Source organism: Hylobates moloch, unplaced genomic scaffold, assembly GCF_009828535.3.
Source record: "Hylobates moloch isolate HMO894 unplaced genomic scaffold, HMol_V3 SCAFFOLD_10, whole genome shotgun sequence".
Classification (NCBI taxonomy): Eukaryota; Metazoa; Chordata; class Mammalia; order Primates; family Hylobatidae; genus Hylobates; species Hylobates moloch.
The window spans coordinates 78,992,967-79,020,742 of record NW_026652285.1 but is presented as its reverse complement, the minus strand read 5'-3'; the positions used below and the strand labels follow the sequence as shown (position 1 = coordinate 79,020,742).

The following is a 27,776-nucleotide window of genomic DNA, read 5'->3' as shown; positions in this document are numbered from 1 at the left end:
AATTTTAAGTCACATAATTGTAAGGGACAGCAAGTATAGGGAAGTGCCACCGCCTGTCATTTACCCTCTCCCGCCTATTGCAGACTTCTCTGCTTGATCTCCACACTCTTTTCCAACAAGCCTAGACAAGGCACAGAATCCTCAAAGTGGAGCTCCAGGCATTCTCCACCAATCAATCAAAATTGGCACGAGAAATAGAAGCTATCTGCCAACACTGTTGTAGTGGAATAAGCATGGATCACCAGGGCAGAAAACTGAGATTCCATTTCAGACTTCCTTAACTAACTTCCTATATTGTGGACTTTAGACACATCATTTCAGCCTTTCCAGAGCTGTAAAATGAAGGGGTTAAGCGGGATGATTTCCTAGGTCCATATAACCAGTGACTTCACATTGACTCCGGATGACAGGAACTCCTTCCTTTTCAGACCCTATCTCTTCTATTTTTTTGTAGCTGACATTGTTGTACATTTGAGGATGAAGATTTCAAATGTGCTCACAGTCTATGTCTGGATCCTCAGGGTGGCATCCTGGCATTTTATTTTTAAAACCAGGATCTAGTATCATTGCCAACATGCAGTGGCTTGAATCCTGAGAGTTGGATACCCTTGAGTCATTATCAACTTTCGAAATAGGCAGCACATTCACACAGCTAACAGAAAGACACTTCAAACTTTAAAATAATTTTGGATCTACATAAACATACCCGAGTCATGAAAAGACAGAGAAAGTTTAAAGAGTGGTCCAGTGAGGTAACAATCCCAGCCACCTTCTTAACCACCCCACTCCACCCCTACTTTTCTTTTTTACTAAGTCAGTAGTGCTCAATGAGTCATTATGTGGCTACCACCTATCAGGCTAAGGCCAACAAACCCACTTCTTGGGTATGAGTTACCTCTTGATTATTATTTAATAAAATACAAACTGTTCTAGTTTGTTATTTTATTTAAAATAGGCATCACACATTTTTTTTAAGGCTACCTTGAGCATACGTTACCTTTTCCTGGGGAAAACAAAAGGTCCCGTCTATCTAGATGAGGAAATATCCAAAGGGCAAATAATTATGAGAACATGACTCTCTCTGGCATCCTCCCCTTCTCTCCAAGTGGTTTATGTGAGGACAGGGAATAGGGATAGAGGAACTGGAAACTCTTAAGAATCAGGTGGGCTCCAAAACATCAAGCAGTCCTCAACATCAGTCCCATGTGCAAGACAGCCACTTCAAGTTGTCCTTGTTCTAAAGTCTTGATGGTAGCATGAGCTCTGCACCATACGCCTAAAGGGTGACCTAATGCTGAGTTCTGCTGGGGCAGCTGGAACTGGACAGGATTGTTTGCCACGGTGATCTGAGTCACTTCTCAGCAACATCTCAGGGTTAACAAGATCACATGTTCAGCTGCTACTTAAAGCCTTGGAGGCACTTCAACCTCTTAACTTGGGTAAGCATTAGGAACCTAGTAGGTGGTGTCCAACTCCTCAAAATAACTTTAAAGAGACTATACTCCCTTTCTTGAACCTTCTAAGCATGGCAAGGACACAACCAAGAACCATAGGTTCTTGGGCCATGACTGCTGCTTTCTGTTACTAAAAAATTACTGTCAACCAGACAAATTTTCTCAAATTATTTTCTTTTTCTACTCAATTGTTTCTTCTCTTCTACTTCTAAAACAACATTCTTTTCATTCCCATGAGGCTCTTAAAGTTAGAAGGAAAGTGAAGAAAGATTAAATTCTCTTAACAACATTTATTCTAGAGGCACTTCCTTTAATGTGTATGGAGAGTTTAATGGTAGTAGTGATAGTTGTTTTAGGAGTAGACAACATGTCAAGAAAATAAATAAATTCCTTGCATTTTCTCGGGAAGCTGAAGTGTCTGACCTGCCAAATTTTCCAACAGGGCCATTTTCCTTTTTATTGAGATTAAAGCAGAAATCTCTCTAGAAAGGTTATGTTGAACACATACATTGCTTTGAAGCAGAATCTTCACCTCTCCAGGTTACTTCTTATCTTTTGAAGAAACATCTACTGAGCTGGTTCAGTCATTCACTAATAAGCATTGACGATCAACTACACATCAGGCATACTATTAGACCCTAGACCGTGTTGATCCTCTAGCCAAGGTTACTCTAATTTACAACTAGGTCAGTTAGCAGTGGCCCAGTATCAGAAGCAACAGCTTCAAACCAGGCCAGGCAGGAAGCCATATGGAACAAGTCCTTGGTCAACAAGTGCATCCCTTATTGTTAACAGAAAAAACAAACAAACAAACAAAAATGTACTTGGGTGAATTCATGTCAATTTCTTTGTATACAGAAATCAACATAATGTGTTTCCTTTGTTTCTGCCAAATACATTAATATGAAAAAATTGCATCCAATTTAACTGATGAATGACAGATATTCTGTTTCCACTGCCTCCATGGTGGGAGGAAGGGGACAGGGCAGAGGTGGATGGTGGTGGTGGCAGTATGTAGCCTGTCACTGAGATGACATTTCCCAAACCTAAATCACTCAGTATCCAGTAACCACAGTAGTGAGTAAATCACTCAGTATACAGTACCCTTAAGGTGCTCTGAAGGTACTAAATTCCTAGAGAAGAAAAGACGAAAGCCTATTCCATAGCTCAAATTATTAGCAGCCACAAATATCAAGTTCTGACAGCAACTCTTTTCCTTTTCCTACTTCCTGCATGTCAACCCTTCAAGCACAGTGGCTGCTTCTTCCTCCCTTCCTTAATGATACTGCATTCCCAAGACCAGTGGCTCCCAAACCTGGCTTCTAAGAATAAACATTGTAGGCTCCTACCCTAGACCTAATGAATTCCTCTCCTGTGGTAGAACCTGAAAGTCTATTTTTAATAAATCTCTTTTTGTTTCTAAGTTCTCAGAATAATTCTGAAGATCAGCCTGGTTTAGAAATCACTGCCGCATACCACAATTTTATGGTGATTTAAAAAGAAAACTTTTTAAAAGGGAGCTGTCCACCCTTCCCCCACCATATATACACACTTGTGGTTGCTTAAACATTTTTTTATGAGCAATGAAGACAGCATAACAGCTTCCTCTATTGCCACCCAAATATCCAGCAATTAGCAGACTAGACCTACAGATTCTTCACATTCTGAAGCTGTTAAAACAAACACTTATGTGCCTGGTGTAGAGTTTGCTCACCAGCCCCCATGACTTGCGTAGGCGCCCCTGTCCATCTAAATGAACAAGCCAGGGCTGCTGATTCCAGGTAAAAGGATAAATAAGCCAAAGGAGCCTCAATCTTAGCTCTGAACTGCATCCAAACTTCAGAGGAAAAGATTTACTAATCCCCTGTTTACAATACAAAAATAATAACACAAAAACAAAATCACCTGCCATTAGCCAACTCTAATCTAATCTTTCCTTGCAGTAATAATTTTACTCAGGGTATAGGGTACTTCAACACTAAACTTGGCCTAGCATGCACTGAAAAATGAACTAATGACGCAGGCCTTATGTATAAGGTATTCTGGGGAAAATGCAACTCCTTAGAATGAACTGGGATAAAATGTGAGGATTAAAATCAGAATTAGCAAACAGGATCATGAGGAGAAAAGTCTTTTCATTTTCCATCCACACACTATTCTGCCTTCACTGGGCCAGCGTTAATATGGTCTCTGCTTTAGAAAGGCTTTGACTTTCCTGCTATTATCCTAGTCTTACTTTAACACATACTTTATATTAGAATGCGTTCCAGGAAGCATATGGCATTAGAACTAGGTCAACCATTAACCAAATAACAGGAAACTGCTCTGCAGCGCACACCCTTCAAAAGCTTGCTTAATGAGCTAGCTCTTCAGAATATGTCCTTCAGTGAGGTTGGGACTAACAGGATCCATGGGTTTCTTTAATGCTGCAAGGTCACCTAATACCTAGAAGGCTTCTGCACATAGTAGACTTTCAATGATCTAAATCATTCCATTGAAATGTTCAAGAACTAAAGTCAAAGGTGAAGAAGGATGTTTTCTGAATCTGCTTGACCATCTTCAAAGAACATGACTATCATCCTGGTTCTGTTGCTTCATCCTTCCAATTTTGTTAAGTTGATAGGAAACACTATATACTCATAATTTTTTTCCATAACATTTTTCTCTATGTTCCTTGAGGCTTCCATACCACCAATTTACCCTATAAAATACATGCCACCATCCATTTAGACTTAATAGGTCAAAGAAAGTCTTGGAAAAAGACCTGTCTTCCTCTTTCACATAAAACTGCAAATGAGTTTCCTCCAGAACCAATGGCCTTGAATCACTGAATATTCGAGTTCGAATTTTTCTTATCCAATGTTTCAGACTCAATTCTATGAAACTTAACTCTATAATGCATTGAAGAATCATTCAGGATCATACTAGTAAAATGTCATCCTCACATTAGTATCTTTCAAAAGCTACCAACAAACAAATTTTCCTTGGCTTCTTTAACCTAGACTGTTAGACATTCTTACTTCAAAATGTACATAATATGGATTGTAGAGATGGGTAGTTTTCTTTGATTGAGAACTTACATTAACTTTCATTTTTTAATTGAATGCTATAAATCTAGTGATGTTTCAGGCAGCAATGACTGCTCAGAAGCAACTAAGAGACTATTTTGTTTCAGATATGTAGGCATTTTTAAAGAACAGATATTTAGGAGCAATATGACATTTTTAAAAATGCTAGGTTTGGTTTACAGACTCCATACATTTTGACTATGTACATCTGTTTTAGGCACTGCTCAAGGCACTAGTGAACAAGGGAGACTCAGCCTGCCTTTCTGTAGCTTCTAGTATACTCCTGTTCAGGAACTCATTATGAAACAAATCAGTGGTTGGCCTTCAAAGTTGATCAGCTAAATTTTAACTGAATAAGATCTTTTTCCCTGAAACCAGTCAAAAAGGCTTCCTGCACACCAACATAAAGAGTTGCACACTGGACTAGAGGTGATAGAAAAAAGGCTTGTAAGACATTAAAACTGTTAAGACATTTGGATTCTAGATAATCAAATAGCTTACATCTGTGCCATTCCCGGAAAATTTCAGGTTTACTATAGAGGAGTTAGTCGTGTAGCAATAGTCAAAACAAAAAACCAGAACTTCATCTAAGGAATTTAATATATAATCTATTACAGAATGTTCGTGATAGCACAAACAGAGGGTAAGGTACTTCCCTTTTACCAGATTTTGGAGTCATGTTTCATAGGGGAGCACACTGGCTTTGAAAAGCCACCATATAATAAAAAATATTGCTCAGCCTCTTTAGCCAAGAAGGTATATTTTTATCAATCTTACCAGTACAAGCTTCAAGGAGCCCTCAATTGGGATTTCATGTAAAACTCAGGTATATTCCGAATTCTAATCAGATAGTCACTGTTTAACAGTGCTCTGCCTATAATAAGTGTTTAATAAAAACTCAAAGATGGGAGGAAAGAAAATTAGGATTTTTTATGTGTCCACTATATGTCAAGCTCTGCACCAGAGATTTATTTTCATGATTTCCTTTATTCCTCATAAGAACTTTACAAAGTGGTGGATTTTTTTTTCCAGATAGAGAAATTGGGGATCAAAGATTAAATCATTCCCTCAAGGTCACCCAGTTACTCACTGGCTCTGAGGTCTATGATCTTTCCACTATACACCATGGCCCTCACCACCAAGGTCCTCACAGGCCTACCAATACTGACAGAAAAGGGTCCCCCTTCAATGTGTCCTCTGCGCTAGAATCAAGTGCTCCTCTCTCATATGAGTGCACGCTGCTGCTCCCAACATAATCTCCAGGTCCAATGTTTGAAAAGATGGTCTAGAGTTTCTCAGAGGGCCCAAACACTGATGATGGAGCAGGGTCAAGCCAGTTCCTAAGATACAAAGCAAGATGAACTCAGCAGGTCCTCCTGCCAACTGTCCTCGTCCTTACTCATCTGGCGAAGCATGCCAAGGCCTGCCTGCAATGACGCAGGAAAGGGTCACCATGGGTGATCCTATACCCCTCCAAATTGTTACAAAATAAAAGCTCAGTGCTGAGACAGGCTGGCTCCTTGAAAACCTGCCAATGTTGTTTTGTAGGAATCAGAATTTTTAAAGAAACTATTTGTATCTATCAACCTCAGAGTTAAACCCAGGTACAGAGTAATGTACAGGTCTAAAGGTGAAAGGTCTAGGAATCTGTGGACCCAATCCATCTTGGGAGTCCAGGTCCCCACACTGCATACTAGACATTCCTTTTTAATTCACAAAGGAACCAAAATGTTTTACTTTTCCCTTATACTGAAGTTCTGACTACAAACACATTTAAATAGAGAAATATAGGTGAGTACCAGTTATAAAAGGCCCAACTTAAACCATTAATGAAAATATATCCCAACAACCGTTCTTTCTATTCTAGCAGCTCCACAAAACTGACACCAGAAAGGCAGGATCACTGAAATTTAGAGCTACTTAACATAAACAAACACAAAGTCCACACTTGGGTTAGGAGATGTGGCTAATTTTAGATGAGTGTTTTACACGGGATGAAATGGAGCCTTGGACTTCTCACTGGTTTAATGCAGCCCTCGTACCTACATTTAGCCAACACCACCTCAAAGTTTTCTCAACTATGGAAAACAAGTGGTAAGGTAGCTGAAAGAAGGAATTCATTTCTGCACTGTGAAGTTCTCACAGGCAAACTGTCCAGTCTGTCCCAGCTCCTGGGCTGCACAGGCTCGGACAGAATCATGAGCTGACACCGAGAAGATTTCAGCATTCGGGAATATCTGAAGAGTCAGGCTTTGCAGTGCTTCCACTGATCAGCATCTGAGGCAAGTATTCATTCAAGAGAGGCTGTGAAAATCCTCCTGAGCGGGCGGCAGAAATTGAGAGGGCTCTTGGTGATTACGAGCAACTCTGTTTGTCCCATTCCAAGGAAAGCTCTGGAATACTCCATGCCTTGAATGCATATAGAACACAGTCTCAGATATTAGAAACAATTCAACTATCCTGTTCAACTGCTACAAGGATCCACGATTCCAAGAGTCAGTGAGTTGCTCTTTCTCCCTTTAACACAGCTGTGAAGTCCACTGAATGTCCAGCCAAGTGTACTTGTGAATTTCTTCCCCTCTCATGCCAATGAGAGGACCTGGTTTCAGCCTAGTGGTACGATGTACTTGCTCATCAGCTTTTAGGTTTAACAAGGGAAAACAATCTACCCCTCAAATTGTAGAAGCTTTCTTTCCAGGGGAACTAGACAATCCTGATGGCTCTCTCCAGTTACATAGCAATTATGTAATTGCTAAGCTTCTGCAGAATCACTGGAACCATTCTGCAGGCTTCTACCGACTACAGCTGCAGCACAATGTTCCGAGATGATTGCAGGCTTTGAATGGATGGCCGGTCTCAAATCTGAGCACAAAGCGACATACAATGGGATTCCATCTCAAGCACAAAGATGCTCCTGCCTAATGAAGCCCTTTCTCCTCCTCCCAGTCTGTGCAGTAAACTCTTTCCTTTGCCCGCCCTACATGTGTGTGGAATGTGCTTTACTCTGTTTATGCTGACAGGTTCCAAAAGAGGCAGAAAAATCAGCTGAAGTTTTGCCATGGACCATGCACAAGGTAATCATTTAACACATAATGTGAAAGCTCCAGAAGAGGACAAGAGACAAGGTGGGGGGTGGGGTGGTAGGTGGAAAGCATCTCTCTAGGCTTCCTGCACTGGCATGAAATGACTGCTTCCCTTCCTTCTGCCAGCTCCAATCCTTCATGTTGACATTACACATCCTGTACTGTAGATCCACCCCCATGCTGCTGCTTGCCCAGCTGAATTATCTCCTGCGTCACAGCGGTGGTAACAGAACTGCTGGCTCGGCAGACCTGAAAGCACCATTTCAATGCTTAATGCATTCAGCAACTGGACACATTACCAGTGCGTCAGGGCTGGTTTGTGGCCCTCTCAGCAGCCATGCAATACTTGACCTAACCTTCTGCTAACCAGATGGTCTGTTTGCCTCTTGGGACCAAACCATTAAACTTTACTTTATTAAATTCTATCCAAATGTGGGGACAGTTTACAGCAGCGTGTCTGGTTCATCTCCAACAGGGTTGCTAAGATGAAAATGACCTAAAAATAACTGGAAACTCTACTTCACACCAACAGAGAACAAGATATTTTGGAGTAAATATTTAAATGATCTGCCAGATTACGAACCACAGCAGCACTGACTATATGGTTAGCAGATTATATTGTAAATATATACACACAAAGATGTAGAAATGAATGCATCTAAACAGGAATCCACTACCCACAGCCTAAGCCACTCTTCACCAACCCCTGGCTCCAGGCTATTTGAATGTGGCTGAGGACACCTATCTCCATCATAATCACTCAATTACCAAAACAAAGAGCCTAACACAACTGTGATAGAGAGATCTCATATCCCCTGGGTTTGACCACCTAGGCATACTGCAGCCGTGCTTAGTACTCAAAAGGAGGAGCTCAGTAAGTGTTCAATGAATGAATAGAGGTATGGGCACATATTCCTTAAATAAACAGCTTCTATAAAACACATGAAGATGAAGACACTAAATTATTTCCAACTCTATCATCATCCCACAACTGCTAACTAAGCATGCAAAACCAGGCATTGGATGAATGGCAAGAGCATGCCATCTGTACCAGAGGCACTGGGTGGCCCCTAATTGATCATTGCAAATGAACTGTGGAGGTGGTCATTTATTGGGCCCCTGGCAGGGTGCTGAATGCTTTACATACATTATGCCTCTCAGGCTTCACCAGAAAGAGAATTCCACTTTAAAGATAAGAAACTGGAGCAGAGGAGCATTATGAGCTTGACCCAGGTTCATAAACCTAGGAAGTGGCAGGCAGGGGAGTGAATTCAGGTCACACCCCAAAGCCAATCACTTTCCCATTACTCTGTAGTCACAAATAAGCAAGGATCCTACATGTCAAGAACTGAACACATGTGACAGTGGCATTCCCAAATACACCTCTTGAGGAAGTAAACAACTGGACAACCTTCCCACTCCCAGTCTTTTAGGGGTCCTAGGGAGTCTGGGGTTCACTTCCTACTGTATTGAGGGCATTCTATACTAATAACCACTGCAACAGCCACAGCTACATCTCTACTCCTTTACTTCTGAGTTCTACCCTTTGAAGACCAAAAATCTCTCATTTAGGAGAATCCTAGAGATGTGAACACCAGTAAACAAACACAAGGTTTTTCTTTCCTCTTCAAATAGCTCCGGACAAAGTTAGAGTGGCAACTCTAAAGTTTATTTATAATTAAAAAATAATAACATTCTGGCTGGATGCAGTGGCTTACACCTGTAATCCCAACACTTTCGGAGGCCGAGGTGGGTGGATCACTTGAGGCCAGGAGTTCAAGACCAGCGTGGCCAACATGCTGAAACCCCATCTCTACTAAATATACAAAAAATTAGCCAGGCATGGTGGTGCATGCCTGTAGTCCCAGCTACTCGGGAGGATGAGGTGGAGGAATCACTTGAACCCAGGAGGCAGGGCTTGCAGCGCGCTGAGATCATGCCACTGCACTCCAGCCTGGGCAACAGAGCAAGATCTTGTCTCAAAAATAATAATAATAATGATAATAATAACGACAACAACAACATTCCAATGACACCTTTATTTCTCTGGAAATTTCCCAAATGTAAAAAAAAAAAAAAAAAAAAATCATGAGTACTTTGCTTGTACAGGTGAAAAATCACTATATGGTTTTTACCAAAGAACCACTTACATGTTCTTCATCTTTCCCACTAACATTCACACCAACATCACCACACCACCACACCACCACCACCAATAAAGCTACCAATGAATGTCCTTTTGGCCAGACCCAATAAGGTAAGTCTGGTTAGGCCCTACCAACACCATTCCATGTTTTCCACATTTTAAAATATCATCTACTCTTAAAACACTCTAAAATTAGTCTCCTTACCCATGAGGTCTCAAAGCATCTGATATTATAGTACATTAGTAAGACCAAGCAGATGTGGACTATTAAAATAAACATTTGCACAGAGAAAACCAAAGCATTTCTAAGCCAAGCTACGGGGCAGTCCTCAAACTGGCTAAGAGATATGTATGTGAGTAGAGCAACAGTGAGGCAGACAACATTTATATAAACAGCACAGCCAATATTTTCTCTGCAATAAGGACAATTTTCTTAGACATATCATTTTTGCCAGAATGATACCAAACAATAGGAACAGCAATAACATCTTTCTTCTCAAAACTCGAAAAACTTCATGTTTATTAAAAATTGTTCCCCTACAACACTCCAGGGAATAGCTCTGCAAGGTCAGGTTGAAGGCGTTGTTACCATATAAATGTACTTTTTCCAAGAGGAAATGGCATCATGCTCGGGTAGTTTACAAGCTCTTACTGAATGCACACACAGCAATACAGAGTGCTGCTTCATCCACAGACCATCAGTTGAAGATGTAATAAAGTCTACCTGGGAATGGACAACTGCAGCAAAGACTACTCATCAGTAAAGGGAGACACAGCACAAAATTAAACAAGCAGGATTCCAAAAGCTGAGTTTAAGACCAAGAAAAAAATACCTAATATACTGACCACAGATAAATGGGGCAAAGCCCTGGAGAAGATCTCTGCCTCAGTTTCTCTATCAGTGAGGAAGGAAGAAACTATCACTTTGAGTGGCCATTATGAGCCAGGACTCTTAGACACATATTATTTTTTAATCCTTATGTTAGTTCTACAGATTCAAATTATAATAATTCCTATTTTACTGGGTAGGAAATCATGGGGACAGAAAGGATAAATGACTTACTCAAGTTCCCACAGCTAGTAATGGACAGAGACAAATTTCAGCCTCAGCTTGTGTGGCCCCAAAGAGTATACTCCACCCACCACACATCACTTTCTTAACACAGACCCCTGCACAGAGAACTGCATTTTCACCCTAGAAATTCTAAGAGATGACTATTTGCACTTTTGATGTTTTAGAGAAAAATAAGTGCCTAGAGAGTATCTATCTATCTTTCTCTATGTATAGAGATACATGTGTGTACATATACATACATATACACATATAAAGCAATATATACAGTAGCTGAGTTCCTAGTTGTTCTTTAGACAGATGAATTGCTCTGAAGTTCAGCCATGGTGCGCAAGTTTTAAGTGCATTATTTTCCCATATAACTGCATGTCAGAAAGGGAAGGCTGCCAAATGACAATCTGGCCCAGTGATGCACGGTGTCACACTGACATACCCACACTGTATCACTTCTGATACAGGTTGTTGTTAGTATTTCCTGGAAATCATTGACTTCATTTGGGAGATAAACAGTAAACAATGTCCCTAGTAATAACATGTTCTTTTTTATACTAGAATACACTGGCAGCAAATTTCATAATTTGAAGGAAAGGAAGGGGTGATATAAAGTTAAAAGTTCTCGATTTACAGTTCCCTCAAATCTTAGTGATCATGTTGCTAAGGCATTATCTTAAACACAGATGACTCTCTTTTTCATTTTAAGATTATGCCTTATAAAGTAAAAGATCTATTCAAATGAATCATATTCAATCGACTTAACAGGTTTCATGTGCTGAGGAAAATAACAATCCAGCCAATTTGGGATTTTTATTCTTCAAGATTCCTACTTGCTAATTTATGAGAGCTTTGCAGTTATACTTGACCCCTAAAAACTTAAGAATTTCTTTTTCTATAGACACCAACACAAGCTATACAATATGTGCATGGTCCCAGACAAAATAATATTGCCATGACCTTTCTACTAAGATGGGGGAAAGATCATGGAAAGGGGGCAAGAGGGGAAGAAAGTATAGGCAGAAGCACATTGGAAACATCAGATATTCACCGTTGAGAAGCTGCTTCAAATAAGATTCCTAACACCTGTGCTGGGGTCAATTTTGATAATTGTAGTTGATGTCTAGAAATGGGGTTATGAATATAATTATCATGAAGCAGCAATTGGGCAATCACAACCTAATTAAGCCCACTGACTAGATTATCTTGTTTTCCCCTAATAATCACCTAACATTTAACACTTGCTAATTTCAGGACCTATGGGTGATGTTCATTCATTATTAACAAGCTACAGCCACTGGTCAGAAGAATGGGTGAGGTATTCTGAAACACTGAGTCAACCATGGGGCAGGGATGAATTTCAGGAACAGCTGACATCTGTTCTTCAACACCACTTCAGTTCTCAGGCCTGCAAAATTGCTAATTGGAAGCAAAGCCATGGGAGAAGAAGGAACGAATGATAAAAAACTTCCACACAAGTGGAAGGATACAATTCCACCTCCTTAAATACATGCTATTTTATGTGATCTATACAATGTACTTTTTAAATTATCATAGAATCTGTCTTTGAAAATGTGGTTTTCTTTTCAAGAGAATGAATGATTCCTTTGCCAGGCCTGCATACATAAACTTTCTAAGTTTACCTCCTTAGAACATATCCCAAGCTTCCTCTTCTATGGAGCCCCTCAAATTGAATGTGTTCACAAATTCCCAGTTCTCACTGTATCCACAAAGATATGTTGACCCAGTTCACCTTGTTTACTGCAAAGCAGTTCCTGAGGGTAGCCTGGGTAGGTTTCCTCAAAGAATTAAAAGGAAAACTGAAGAAACCCATTGAGAACTGGTCTTTGAGACAGGCTGCTCTCTGAGGGATTATCCTAGAATGCTAGGCCCTACTGCCTAGGGTCACAGTTTATGCTGTCCAAGGCTGAATGGAGTCCCTATTCCTCTAAATTAGAAATTCCACCCAGAGAACAACACGCTTCAGTTCCATTTTTCTCTCTTTAACTATACAGTTCAATTGTTCACTTCATGTATTTTTTCTAAGCCTTTTTTCTATTTTAGTCCTTTAAGAAAATAACGGTTTTTATAAATTTGGTAGATAATGATATGGATGAGAAGTAAAAATGGATGACTCTGTGGCCTTCTCTAGTACACTTTATAAACAGGACATGTGTTTATCCTTCTACAAAGGTTTTGATTATGGGTCTGTCTGGAGACCAGAGATCAACTGGATAGATCCACAGCAAAGTTAGGATTTTATAAAACCACCACTAGTTTCTTGGGGGCTGAAGAGTCTACTCAGCTACTAATGTCCAACCACCATTTGCAGAAAAGCTACTCTCTCGGATACTGTAGGAATATCTGGATCTGCTCTATCTCCCTTAGCACAGTGTGTCACTCTATTAGGGACATTTGTGCTCATCTATGAACTTCCTTACTATCTTGTAATGTATCAGAGAGAGGCAAATAAAACCAAAGCACTCATCACATCTCCATGATCTAAATAGAGCACATGGTGATCATGAAAAGGAGTGGGGGGTATCAGCACCCACACTTTTAAGAGAATCTGCACCATGTTCCAGAAATGACCATTAGAGAGTAGAACTAATTTTCAAACATCTGCATAGCTTTTGAGAACATTTCTCAGGCTGATAGTAACCAGAGCCAATACAGGGCACTGAGGCTTCAAAAGGGGCCCAATGAAGAAAAAAAGTATAACACCTTTTCTACAAAAAAAAAGTCACCAGCAAATCTTTCTATCATAACAGGTAGGTGGCTCCTTTTTTTCTGAGTTTGATATAATTTTAAAATTTTTATTCCCTAAAGTGTCCCCTACATGGTCTCTTGCTTTTTTTCCCTATCATCTCCTCTATAATTCAGAAAAGAGTGCTCTTCAGTTAAACACACTTCCTCAAGCTATTACAATAAGTTATATCTCTCATATCAAACAATATATTACAATTAATTTTCCATTATTCTCAGATTTCCTTCTAGAACTCCAAGGATATACTCCTGGCATAAGCAACTGGAAGAGACAAACCATCAAGAACATAAGCTATTAGCAGACTAAGTAATAATCAAGGCCAGGTCCCACCAGCTGAGAGCCAGGCCTCTGGAGGCAGTCCCCACTCCATGTGAATCCTGGCTCCCCCACTTTGCAGCCTCATCACTTTGGCTAAATTACTTTACCTCCCTAAACCTCAGTTTCCTCTACCCTATGAACAGTCCCTGGTTCATATTAAATGTTAGAAAAAAATAAAAACCATTGTCCAATATTAACTATGAGTCAGTCCAGGAGGGAAGACAGCATTTTTTAAGGTCCTATGTGGTATTCCCACTCTATAGAGTTGGCAGATTTTTTTGATGAAGCAATCATATTTATTTTCTATTGTTCTTACCCAATATTAGAACAGACAACATTCAATTGACAGTAGAAAGGGGGGAAGTTCTTGCAACTGAACTCTGATATTTAAACTAAAATGGTCTTTTCTGAGGTCGGGCATGGTGGCTCATGCCTATAATCGTAGCACTTTGGAAGGCCGAGGCAGGCAGACTGCCTGAGCTCAGGAGTTCGAGACCAGCCTGGGCAACACAGTGAAACCCCGTCTCTACTAAAATACAAGAAATTAGCTGGGCATGGTGGCTTGTGCCTGTAGTCCCAGCTACTCGGGAGGCTGAGTCAGGAGAATTGCTTGAACCTGGGAGGCGGCAGTTGCTGTACGTGGAGATCATACCACTGCACTCCAGCCTGGGAGACAGAGCAAGACTGTCTACAAAAAGAAAATGGTCTCTTCTACAAAGACTCCCTTCCCACTTATTGTTATTAAATACTAATTAGTCTTCAGAGAAGACTATTTAAGATACAAACCACTGTAGAGAAAAGATTCTGGGTGATAAGTACTCTCAGTGGTTTCTACACAAAGTTAAGTCTTTGGTCATCTTCAGCTATAACCCAGCATTCAAATTGTACCCCAAATGAAGGACCCTCCATCAGGCCCATGGCAATCTGGGTTGAATGATTGGTGCTCAATTGCTGACTAATTAGTCATAACACAGAGGGATGATGTAATTAGGGATTAGAATGGCTAAACATTCTGGACCACAGTGGCCTTATTTTGGATTTTAAAATGCTGGGACTGGAAGGACAGACCAGCCTGTGACGCTTGGCTCAAGCCAATGGCCGAAACCCAAACTGACGCCAGGTAGTAGTCATAGTCCATTCCTTTCCCCTCTGAAAAGGCATGTCTTTGTTCTTCATTTCTTCTAACACCCAGGGTGTAGGTAGAGAAGCTCTATGGATCACTTTAGAGAGGACTATCACATTTTCTGTCCATTAATAATGCAGCTGTTTTCTGCTGTGCTCTATTCTCTACTTCGTTCATTTTCCAGGAGAATCTCCACCTAGGCCTACTTAACCAGTTCCCTTGAGTTTCCATCTGTCCTTTATCAGAAAGGCTGTAATTGTAACCCCAAAGTCACACAAATTGTCCTCCAAACCCAATTCTATTTTTTACAATAGGAACTGGCCAAAGAATGTGTATCTGAGCACTGGTCTTCATATTTCACATGTGTTAGGTACCAAATTACAAGGTCTTTTTCTACTTGCTATATTGCTTTCTTAAAAGCAATGCCTTACTTCTTCCTGTAGGCTCCTCCCAGCGGACAGATTTCTTCAATTTGGCTAGTCAATTATTTTCCTGCTTCTCTTCTTTTCCTTCTCCCATACAACCAGTCACTCCTTCCCAGCAAATTTCTACCATAAAATTACAGCAATGCTTTAGCCTACTTTCCTGTTAGCTTTAACAACCTTGTCTATTTTCTACTTGTGCTGATGCTACTGTTTGCTTTTCTGACGGGCTAATCCATGTATCCTTTCAAGGCCTAACTTCCCTACCATGATAGCAGCTGGAGCTCTAATTCACAGGTGCCTTCCAAAGCTTTTCATTAGCAATAGAAATGAGAGGGTTTAGAAACTCATTTCTTAATCTGCAGGTGAGTATTGGAACCTTTGTGCAGCAAACATCTTTCAAGTATCCCACATTGTGCCACTGCACAATTAGTTTTGGAGTAATAAGTACAATGTTAAGGCACATTTGCAGTGTTAACGGGGAGAATTTTCCTTTAGAGGACATCGGCTCCCACCCCCCAGCCTCTGGCATTTCCCAGTTCAAAAGAGAAACACTCAGCTGACATGAGCAAAACCGAAGAATAATGGCATTACCTTCTTAAATCAGAACAGGAAAAAGAAGAATTCCAAAATTTGGAGGCCTTAGCGTGTGTTGTGGTTTAACTGCTCAGAAGAGAACTTAGAGTGAGTTTGGCCTTCCCCAGCTGGGCTCTGTGGCGGCTAAGCTCTCTCCACAAATCCTGGGCTTTATTACTTCTGACACAGTTGTCTCACCTGGGCCTACAGCTCCTTTTGTGCTCCAACCAAGCTGAATCCAAAGGTAAGACTTTGCTTCCCCATCTTGGGCAAATGCTGAATTTTCTACTAAGTGATCCTAAAACATTTTAATCAGGATCTATTAGTTCCTAGTAGAATTTTCTCCATCTTTCCCGGCGTGGTCTTTGTTAAAATTTGTCTATGTGAAGGTCTGGCAAATAACTTCCTGAATTATACAGTTCTCATCTTCAAGTATTTATTTTTTGAACAAATAAGTACCTGTCAAACTTCCTTTCACCCTAAAGAACAGGGTCTACTCTTTGAATAAGGTTGGGGGTAAGATGTGGACAGGCGCAGCACAAGTATTTTATTAATATCCAGAAGCAACATGCAGTGAACTGAACAAGCAAACACATGAAAGCAAGGAAATCAATACCAAAATACCCATGACCTGGCACACAAAAAAAACCTTCCCTCCAAGAATAACTCAAGAAAAAATGTCTCCAGCTAGGAATTAGGCAAGAATGCTTTGAAGACACCAAGTATTCTGCTCACCAGAAGTAAAAGGCAATGCATTTGTAGGTGACAATACTAGCACCTCCTCACACCACACCACTCAATCCTTTGTCCTTCTAAGCCAGGAAAATAATTAACTTTGTGTTGGAATCACACATCCAAAGACTTTAAAAATCCTATATGTGCTTCAGCTGATGAGAATAGGAGGACTTAGAAAAACGATAAATTTTATGATAGCATTTCCAAGCATAAAATGTAAATCCAAATTGCTTCCAATGGATTTCCCTTTTATCAGTGTGTGCAGTTCTCCAAATACAAAGTTCAAGGGGAAAAAAAAATCCAAAAGAGCTTCCTAGCATACTGCAAATACAATCTAAATTCATAAAAAACCATTTTCCCACATTTGGAAACTTCTCCTGGGTCTTATAAATCCAAGAGACAGTTCAACTTACAATTATCTTCTCTCCAATGCCCCCCCAACCCAAACTTTTTTTTCTTCCTTTAGTACTGGCATGCAAACCATGCTGTTTTAACTTCTTTCCTGTTCTCCCAGTTCTTCTGGAACATTTTATTTTCGACAGTCAACTCATTTGGAGGAGTGCCACACTGAGGTTCAACTGTTTACAGCGTTAACTGTGTTTCTGCCAGAAGTCCACATCCAGCACTACCTTCTCCAGACTGCCTCCTGGATTAAAAATTGATGCACTCGTTTGGAAGGAGCTTAGAAAATGTGGAAACTTCCAAACATCACTCTTCTTCTTTACAAAATCACTTTTGCTCATCCAAGAAGAGACAGAAGTGGAAACCCATTGCACCCTTCCTTACAGGACTGTCCCATTGCTCATGGTTAAATGTTTGTGTTGTTAAAAGTCATTTTAAGGATGATTTCATGTATATTGGGAAAATGGGAAAAGGTTAGCCATTGGTCTGCAAGAGAGTTGGGCTCCAAGAAGATACACGGAGGGCACATTTTGAATGGGTAAGAACATTGGAAAACCACCAGTAATTGTTTCAGACTGGATTTCACCCTCTCAGCCATTCATCAGTATTACAAAATGGCATCTCTGAAAGGAGTCAATTTAAATCTGCACCACGTTGCAAAATAGATCCTCAGAGTCCAATTGTGGGCACTATTGTAAGTTGCAATAGACTCACACAAACTTCCAAAGAAGGGCATTTGAAAAGGGCTCCCAAGCCCTTGGATGATGGAATGAGAGATGAGAGCAGGAAAGATGAAAAGAAAAGTACAGCTACAAACCCGGGAGCTAACACTTTACTGAATGTCACATGAACAAAATTGGTCTCTGGATCTATTAATGAAACCACGCTCAACCCTGGGCTCCCCAACATGTTAAATCCAACTAAGAAAAATCCATACTCCTGCCCACTAGTGTATGAGTACAGAGTTTCTCAGAAAGCTGTGGGCCCTGGAGAAGACAGCGGCTATTTCACAACCCTCAACAATCAAATGCAATGGGGTAGTGGAAAGGGCACTAGGCTGGAGTCGGCCGACCTGAGTTCTAGGCCTGGCTTGGTTACAACTGAACTTTCTGACCTTGTGCAAGTCACTTCATGTCTTTGTGCCAGTTTCCTCTTCAGTATAATGCAAGTGGAGGGAGGAGACAATCTAAATGATCTAGGGCCTAAAACAACTAGCTTCTAAATTGGAAGTTCTGCCTGGTGAGTATTAAATAAGTGATAGTCCTTACTTATAGTGTACATATTGGTCACTTTTAAAATAATTTTATGTTAATTTCTACATGAGAAATAATATTTTTGCTCCTCACCGTGAAACTTCAGTTTTCACTCCCTACTCCCTAGAGTTCTTCCACATAACACTAAGTGCCTCTTTTCCTTTCTTTCTTATTTTTTTAAGCAACCTTCCCCAAACTAAGACTTGTGCTATTAAAAGAGCTTAGAACTTCCCATTTCCTTGCTAGGGCTAAAATTAAACTGTCCATTCCTTAGGGCCCAACATAACATCTGCCAGATGTCTTGGCATATCACACAAGGAGAGGAATTTTCTTCTAGCATTATCTACTCTCCTCTCTGTTTTCTCATAATCAATTAATAGGTCACCAACACCTAGCTAATGTTTCTCTCAAAGCCATCATACTCCATAAGTATGTGAAACTCACATGATACTTGCTTGTACACACACTCACACACACTAATTTTTTTTTTTTTTTCAGTTCACTGGATTTTAGCTTTCAGTCATGGAAATATTCTCCCTCCACTTCTGTTGAATATACCAATCATCCCAGTCATACATTCATGTTAGATCCTTGGCAGTAAGAGTCCATTATGTATCTCCTAATTGTGACTGCGGCATTATGAAACAGCATCTCTGTTCTCCAATTATCAATTTAGAATATCTGATACAGTTTTGTCAATTTCATGATGTAGTGAAGTGTAAGTCTGAAAAAGGCACATACCATAAAGAAGATAAGTAAGGTTACCTTAACCAAGAAATTGCAACATCAAGGAATAATTTAAGACAGACTAGACCCTATTAAACTCCATCACACAGAAAAAAGGACTCTTTCCCATTGCAACTTTACCATTCCTTTCTTTCAGGAAAACCAACCACAAGTACTCTAAACTCCATTAGTAGAGCTGGATTTTTTTTTTTTCTGCTGTCTTCCGGAAGATTCATTAGGAAGAGTAGATAAGTTTTTTTTTTTTTTTTGTCTAAAAGTTGTCTCCAACTCCAAAGAGTAAGGGGGAAAAACAATTCCTTGGGGAATATGGTCAATGAATTAGACTGACATAAATCCAATATGAGAAATATTATGGAATGTGAGGATCCAACAAGAATTTTTCTTATGGCAGGGTGCATCATAGCTCACAAATATGTCTCCATGATTTCTCCTCGTGATATATTAGAGCCATGGCAAAAAATTTGCATAGTAAGCCACATGAACTTGTCTCATAAACAAAAATGATCTTTGAGCTTTGACATTAAATGAAAATGTCTGATTTAATACTTTTTATTTCTCTCATGGTGGTTTATTCAAAATACTTGTCTTAATTCAAATGAGTATGTCTAGAAAAATTCAAAAAACCACGTCCTTAAATATTATGGTGTTTGCCATGTTGGTGAAGGGCATCAGAGATGGATGTGTCTTAGATAACCAGTTAGAATGCATTTCCAAATTCCAAGATGCCTCTTAAATACCTAATTTTTTCCCTTCCAGAAAAGTTCAACTCTAAGACCCCAAAACATTTGGTTGCAAAGTAAAAAATGTGGAGAGTCAAACAGCTGGACTGACAACCAGATTGTCAGATTTTTCCCCCCTGCTGAAATAAGCAAATGAACCAATTGTCCTGCTATCAATAACAATAAAAAAAGATATCATGAAAGTTTGTTTCAAGATCAATATATAATGTACTTATGTTTACATAAACATACATGGTTAATTAGATGTAAAATTATCTGGTAATTGCTTTTCCAAATAACTCTTTATCCATTGCATCTGAACTTCCCGGTTTGGACACCCAGTTTGGTGCATCCATTTATGCATTAGCAAGTTTAAATATAATATTGGTGAAATTTCACTTAAAAGCAAAAGTAACGGTATCAAAAGATAACATTCAAAAATGAATAATAAAAGTTATGATTCCAAGTAGGATTTTTTTTTTAAGTGCTCTTGGAGAGGCCTAGGTTTTTCATAAAGGAGCAGAGATCTAACAGAAGTATTTTTAAATGAGCATACACATCAACCGAAACCATACATTTTTGTCTGCACAAACATGGTTTTACTTCATTGACCATGGACAATTATCAGCTAGAGAACCATGTATTTCCCCTCTCCTTTCACACCCCTCAGAAGAACAATAACCCTCAATTAATGACACAACAGTTTGGTTTGAAAAATGTGATGTTGTCATATACAGCACTGTGCATTTACTGAGTGACAGTGCTACCAGCTACTCAACAGAATATAATTACATCTGGAATCTAAAACCACTTCAATATGTACAAAAATATTGTAGACATAAGGAACTTTACACAAAAAAATCTGACACATAATGAGAAAGCAAAGCAAGAAAAATGCTGTTATAAGTTGCTCACCAATGTGTTCCTTATTTCTGTTGAAGCTGGTACCTTTCTATATTTCTTCTTAGTTGAAAGCAAGGTCCAGTTAGCCTCCTTAGAATATATTAATTGGTTCTGAATCTCCTCGAAGTTTTCATTCCACCGTGGAGCCCTCCTCACCTATCTTCAACAGTTCATCTAAAATTCTTCCAACATCTTCCCTCATCCTCAAGATGGCTACCTCACCTAATGGAAAAGCAACATCTTCATGGTTGGCTTTTATAAATTCCTGAAGCATTTCAGGATTCAGTTCTTTGCTTCGGTCAATTATGTACATTCTCTAAAATTAATATGTGAAGAGCTCCCATCAATGTCTGTGGACTAGGGTAGGACTGGGTCCTTTTTTCAAATTATCCTCACAAAATGTCTTCCTACATGATTAATAAATTCCTCCCAATGAAGAAGGTGAAGATACCTGGACATAAGGTTTTCTCAACTGACATCATGATTTTAAAATTTGTTTCCATAGCGACATTGTTAAGAAGACATACTGATATTTCTGAAAACTTAAGAGTACTTCAAAACACAGAAAAAAATAGCCGAAGGAAAGGGAAAGGGGAAACAAAGAAACTAAAAGAAGGCCTAACATACAAATGGAACGACCTGAAGAGAAATGGAGAACCTGGAGAAACTGGTGTTAGTCAGTCTTAGAGTTCCTCTGAGATCTTGCAGGATTATTCTTATTATTTTTTATATTTGCAGAAATCAACCCAAATCAGACAATAAAGTCTTGCAATGCATCAAAACATGATGATAACTAAACCCTAGAACTCAAAAAAATCTCAGCTTAGGGCCATCACCATCTTCACAAGGAGGAAATCACATTTCCTGGTGACTTTCAGGAGACCTGGAGCAGCTTAAAGTTGTGTGAAGACCTCAGTGGAACTGTTTTAAGGTTTTTGCCTTGCTTTTCCTGAAGGAAGTCAAAACCCTTCAGGTCCACTCAAAAGGAGAAAAAACATTCCAAAAGTTTACTTTAAAATGGAAACAAACGCCTCAATAACTTGTGAAAGCACTCCTTTGGTGGAGAAAAATCTGAGGAACCCTTAAAAGCCCTCATTTCCTTGCATAATGAATAGATAGTGAGGAACCACCACAAGGTTTCCCTCTGGAAAGAGAGGAGTAGGCAAGCAAGCCTCCTCCTCCTCCAGCCATCACCAACAGAGCTTCAAAATGGAGACATCCATAATTTTATAAACACTTCTCATCTCAGCTTTGTCTCCTGGAAACCCGCTCTCCTCCATTTTCTGGTGGAGTTACAACATGACACGGCTTACCTGACTCAGTTCCCAGCTCTTAACCAAACTAGTCACTTCCTCCAAAAACCCGCAAGCAACCTCCAGAAACAAAACCAAAGCAAACCAAACAGCCAACACAGACACTCAGACACAGCCCCCGGGAGCCCTGGGAGAAAGCCCCAACTGGTTGGTCTTTCCCCATCCCAGACGCGTGCTTAAAAATGAAACTTTTTTTTTTTCTTGGTTGGGGAGGAATATAAAAGGAACTCCAGGCAGCCTCCCTCCCTCCCTCTCTGTAGGTTAGAAGCCACAATGAAAAGAAAATGAGGGTTCCTTCAGGAATGGTGAACAGCCTGGAGAATGAACGTGAGAAGGAGCTTTGTGTTTTGGAGTCTGGACTGGAACCAAAGCAGACAGCTTGCAAATGGAGGACAGGGAGATAAAGAAAGGGAAAGAGGGGCTGCTCCAATGGGGGGCGGCTGCGGCTTCCCCTCGTGCCTGGAAGGAGGGCAGACCCCTGGGAACTGCACCAGGAGTGAGACGCCCCCCCAGGCCCCTGCCTTCCTTTCTCCCTTCCTCAGAGGAGAGCCAAGCGTGTGTAATGGCTTCTCCTCTCCAGAAACCGTTGTCCTCCTCCACCAGACGCTTCTGAACCTCCAGCCTGGAGACAGCTCCTCAGCCGCTCCTGAACCTGCGCCCCCCACCCGGCCGGTGCCCCCCGCTCCTCGCCTCTGTTCACCAGCAGCACCGGCACCAGCAGCTGCAGCAGCCACCCCCCGACACATCCCGACCCCGCATCCCAACTTCGGGGAGAGAGAGAGAGAGAGAGCGAGCCAAATACCTGAGGAAGAGGGGGGGTGCCAATCCGCACGGCTTTGCCATCGGGCGGGGGACAGGCAGACAGAAGGGGGAAAAGAAGGAGAGGGACAGAGAAAGAAAGAGGTCAACCCGCTCAGGTCGGGGCCGCTCGCTCGGAGCTCTCCCTCCTCTGACCCTCGCTCGCTCCCTCTGGCTCTCGGCTCAGGTCTCCGGCCTCCCGCCCTCCCGCCCTCCGCCCCCCTCTGTCCCTACTCCTGTCCCCACACTCGGAGCATCCGTCCTAAGCCTCCAGCTCTCTTCTCACTCATCTTTCATTTTCTCTTCTCTTCATAGAACTACACGAAATTAATTAAGCCACCGCGCTCACTCCCCCCAGTAGAAGGAGCAGCCAGCAGGAAAAGCACAGCCACCTCCACTGCCACCACTACCACCTTCTCCTCCTCTTCCTCCTCCTCTTCCTCCCTCGCTTCTCCTCCTCCTCTTCCTCCTCCCCCTCCTGCTCTCCCTCCTCCCCCTCCTCCTCTTCTCTCTCGCTTCTTCTCCTCTTCCAACAGCCAGTCCATGCAGGGGACTTCCTCTCCTCCCCGCTCCTCCAACCCTCCTTGGCCGAATGAATGAGCGCGTTTGTGCCTCCACCACCCCGCGCTCTCTTCCCCGGAGCACTCGGACCACCCGGAGGTGGTTGTTAATTGCAGTAACTTACAGAAGAAGCGTCCCGGCGCCGGGAGGTGCTTCGGGTTCTCCAGCCCCACCGCCTCCTTATCCTCTTTCTCTTTCTCCTCTTCCTGCTCGGGTTATTGTTGTGGAAGTTGTTTGGGAGTCTCATGTGCTTCTGCCGGGTCTCAGCAATGGAGGATCGCCATCTTCCCTGCCTTCCTCGGCTCCTCAGACTCGCTGCAGCTGCAGATGACCTGAGATATCCGTCTCTCTCCCTCTCTCTCTCTCTCCCTCCCTCCCTCTCCCTCTCACTCTCTCTCTCCCCTCTCTCCTCTTCTCTCTCCTCTCCTCCCTCTCCCTCGCGCGCTCTCTCTCTCTCCCTCCCTCTGTGTCTCTCTCTGAATAATGAGCAACCAGGGGGAGAGAGAAAGCAAGACAGAAAGAGAGAAGGAAGACAATCTTCTCCTGCCACACAAAACGCCGGAGCACCAGGGGGTGCGCGAAGCCTTTCTAATAACAACAACAACGTGCAGCAGAGAGGAAGAAAAAAAAGAAAGAAAGAAAGAAATGAGGAAAAAGGCTAGGGGAAGAAGGAGGAAGAATTATCCAAGGGCTCGAGAAGAGCAGAAGGAGAAGCTGGAGGAGATGCTGAGGCTGCTGCTGCTGTCCCCCCTCCCCCCTGCTGAACCCCAGAAGGAGGCAAGGTGGTTGCAAAGTTAAGGCTGGGACATTGTCTTTGTCACTCAGAGCCAGGCCAGTGAGATGCAAGAGGAGGAGGTGGCGGCGGCAGAGGAGGAGGAGGTGGTGGTGGAGGAGGGGGAGGAAGAGGAGGAGAAGGAGGCAAAGGAGAAGGAGAAGGGGAAGAGGGAGATGAGATGAATAAAGACCTGCGGAGAAGGCGGTGCGAGGAGCGCGGCCGCCGGGCCGAGGCGTGCGCGCTCGCGTCCCGGTGGCGCCCGGCAGCCCTGGCCCGCAGAGGAAGCTCCCGGTGAGGACCCTGCCCAACAGCTCATAGCGCTCCCACCGTCAGCCCTGCCCGAGGCGCCGAGCCCGAGCCCCAGAGGGTCCCTTACTTGCATCCATCTAGAGGCCAACCTTTGCAAAGAACGTACATGGGGAACTGGAGGTTGCAAGTCTAAACCCAGATCAACCACGTGGGGCTTTTTAATCCCTTTCCAGCTTGCGGTGTGAGTATTTCCAGTGAAAAGCTCAAATTGTCCATTACTGGCACGTATTTTGAAGTCTTCTCTCCTGAAATAAAGGCTCATTGTGCGTTTTATTTCTTTCCTGATATGGAAGGTGGGGGGTGGAGGAGGAAAAGAGCCCATCATTCCGAGCTTCGGAACCACCACTTTCTTTTCCTAACTTGTGAAATGTTTTGACTGCGCACCAAAAGAAAAAAAGAAAGCCTGCTTAAATAACTTTACACCCTCCAGCCCCGCGTTGTTTGCACTTTCTGGCTGATCATCTAAAGGCTCGGAAAGTAACAATCAGCGCTCTTAATGATAAGGTGTCATGGTGTTGAAGACACGCGAGCCAAGATGAAGCTTTCACACCTTGAATTTTTATTTAGTGTAATCTCCCCCGTATCATTCTGAACTATCTCTTTTGCAAAGGAGTGGTTCCCCCCTCCACCACCAGGTCGAAAGTCTCCTAAGGTTTTAATTGGACTGGGAGCGGTGGGGGTTGGAGGTGGGGGTTCTACAGTATCAAAAAAATCAATGCAGCAAGTCAGGAGCAATTGAAGTTCAAGGGCATGGGCTGATTGTACCATTTCTATTTCTCGGATCTTGGAGTTGGACATCAACAGCCTCAGGAGAGAGAAACGCGCAGCGCGCGGGGCAGAGACCTTAATTAAAGTTTCTTTTGTCCGCGTCTGAATTGGGGGATGTTGGTGGATTCCTTTGCATTGAGGAGCGCGCATCCGGTGAAGGCGCGGTGTTAAGGATCCTGGGCAAGTCTGTCCTCTTTAAATACTCGCCCTTTCTCCTCCCTCCCCCCAAGAAACAGTCCGAGAAGATATATACCTATAAATCCATACAATAAAGGAAGAGGAGGAGACGCGCGCGGAGTTGGTTCCCATCCGATAGCGGGGCTTCATAAACAGATCTAAATCCTCATTTTCCAAGATTTTCCCGACCCTATATTCCTGAGCAGAATCTCTCACCCCGAGGCACGATTTCACCCACTTCCAGTCAACACTTCCTGCCCTTTTCTCCTCCCACTCACATTGAAAAGCTCGGGATCCCTAAAAGGGTGTTGATGGCGGGGGTGATAAATAAATAAATAAATGACACTCTACGCGTGCGGTGGAGAAGAAAAGAGGGTGAGGGAGAGGAAAGGCGAGGAGAGGGAAGAGAAGTAAGGAGAAGAGAACAAGGCGCAGAGACAGAGGCGAAAGGGGAACGGGAGTCACCGAGAAGAGAAAGAAGAAAGGAGAGAAGAGGAGGACGCTGAGGCTGTTCCGGACTGAAATGATCCCGGCTTTGTGCGGCTTTGGGAGGACTCCCCCTTCCGAGTGCCCGGAGGGACCTAGGGAAGTCCTCCTGCCCCGAGCTCCTCCCCGCCGGGACCCGGGGGGTGTCTGAGCGCTGGCCGCCGCCACCCCATAAATTCCTCGTGGCAACCGGAGGAAGCGCGCCAGGTCTCCGCCGTCCCTCCACTGTCCCGGCTGATAATTTACCTCTTTGTCTTTAATAAAAAGCTGACTTTTTCTGTCAAGCTCTGCACCGGGAAAATAACAATCGTATTTCAGGTTGAAAGCTCCTATTACTGCTGGGTTTTGGAGGCTGCGATAAAATCTTCATCGACGTGAAGGTACCTTCTGGGTTGGCTTGGGTCGTACGTCCTAAAATGGGGGCCGTCCTTCCCTGGGGGCAGGGACGTAGGGAACCAGGCGGTGGGGAGGGAGGAAGGAGCGACGAGGTCAGAGGAAACCTTGGGTTTCCAAGGCTCCTGGGGCACCAAAGGGCTTCCCGCAGTCGGGGAATTGAGCCCTGGGGAGGAGCCTTTTGCGAGAACGTGAGCGCGCCCCAACACGCCTCAGACCTCGTAAACCCACTTGGCAAAGACCGGGGAAGAGGCTGGCGGACCGACTGCGGTGAACTCAAGAAATTAACCTGCGCTGCAATTAAACGGGCTGCCGCCCTTTCACACTCACCTCGAGCGACCGAGATAGAGAGAGCTCCCGAACCCGCCGCGGGGGGACCTGGCTCCACCCTCCCGTCCCAGGAGAAGAGGACAAAAAGGGAGATGGACTTGGAGGTGGCCCCGCCCTTCACAGCGCTCCAATCCTTGGAAACCAAACCTCCTCTTCAAGCCTCCACGTCTAGAAGGGACAAAGGCAGCGAGGAGATCCAGAGACCGACGGGGAGATGGTGGCTTTCAGGCTTCTGGTGTGGGTGCATGGGGGAAAGGTACAATGGTTAAGTGTCCATCCCAAATACGGCGCCACACGATGATCTTTAGAAGACACACTCGGTCTTCTGGTTTAGAAGCAAATTGACTTCCTGAAGCTGTGAAGCGAACTATCGCAAAACTCTCTTGCTTCTTGAATGTGGGGGCGATACATATTCAATTAATGATGCCGTGCACGTAATCTTTTCGACTTTTTAGAAGTCACAAACGCTTTAACTCTCCAATGAAAATAATTGAAAGAGGTTAAGCATAAGGGGAATGGGCTTTTTTTTGCTTGTTTTTATTTGGGACAATTTTTCAAATGATAAAACTGTATAAATACAAGCTGGGTCAGTCAAGGAAAGCACTGTGGCTGAAGGTTTTCGTGAAAACCTTAGTAAACTTGGCATTTAAGTAACTAATTATGCTTTGCCATTAGCAGACCATTAAGATAAACAGGAGAAAGTTCACACCTCCTGCTATTTCGTTCCCTAAGAATATTCACAAAGATAATACCAGGCTAGTTGGTGGGTTATCTTCTCCATTAGGAGGGCTAATGTTTAAATTTGTTAATTAAAATACAAAAAACATGGTTTCCTACACAGCCAACAATGTGAGGGAAGTCTCACGGGGACATCCTGACTCCTTGAAATTTACCTTTTGTTACTTTATCCTGTGGCATTATCCCCTGGAGTCATATGGGGTTTCAAGACTATTAATGTTGCAGGGAATGTGAGTGAATATGTTAGAAGTCTGGACTTTCTTCTCCCTTATCATAGGTGACTGGCATACACACTCCTCATAAAGAGAAATTATGGCTCATCAAAAGAGTGACTTCATGAGCATTAATA

General features: G+C 42.5%; 2 protein-coding genes across 8 annotated transcripts in view; one reads left to right on the top strand and one right to left on the bottom strand.

Moving 5' to 3' along the window:
* Positions 1-23,799, bottom strand: part of ZNF462 (zinc finger protein 462) — a 151,961-nt gene extending 128,162 nt beyond the window's left edge. For 3 of the 7 annotated variants that reach the window (XM_032164801.2, XM_032164804.2, XM_058445231.1), the window contains exon 1: positions 23,576-23,799. The gene's annotated coding sequence lies outside the window, so the exon portion shown is untranslated. Of the gene's footprint in view, positions 1-20,791; positions 21,961-22,894; positions 22,967-23,575 lie in introns of those variants that run through there. The other 4 variants (XM_058445233.1, XM_058445234.1, XM_058445230.1 and 1 more) reach the window with 3 other exon arrangements.
* A 2,583-nt stretch (positions 23,800-26,382) lies between these two features.
* Positions 26,383-26,958, top strand: LOC116474247 (uncharacterized). The gene has a single exon (XM_032162677.1). It carries the CDS (start codon positions 26,383-26,385, stop codon positions 26,956-26,958), a length of 576 nt encoding a protein of 191 aa, XP_032018568.1.
* Positions 26,959-27,776: the final 818 nt, after the last annotated feature.

Coding starts and splice junctions, on each gene's coding strand:
- LOC116474247 (XM_032162677.1), top strand. CDS start 26,383: ATGGGGGCCGTCCTTCCCTGGGGGCAGGGACGTAGGGAACCAGGCGGT.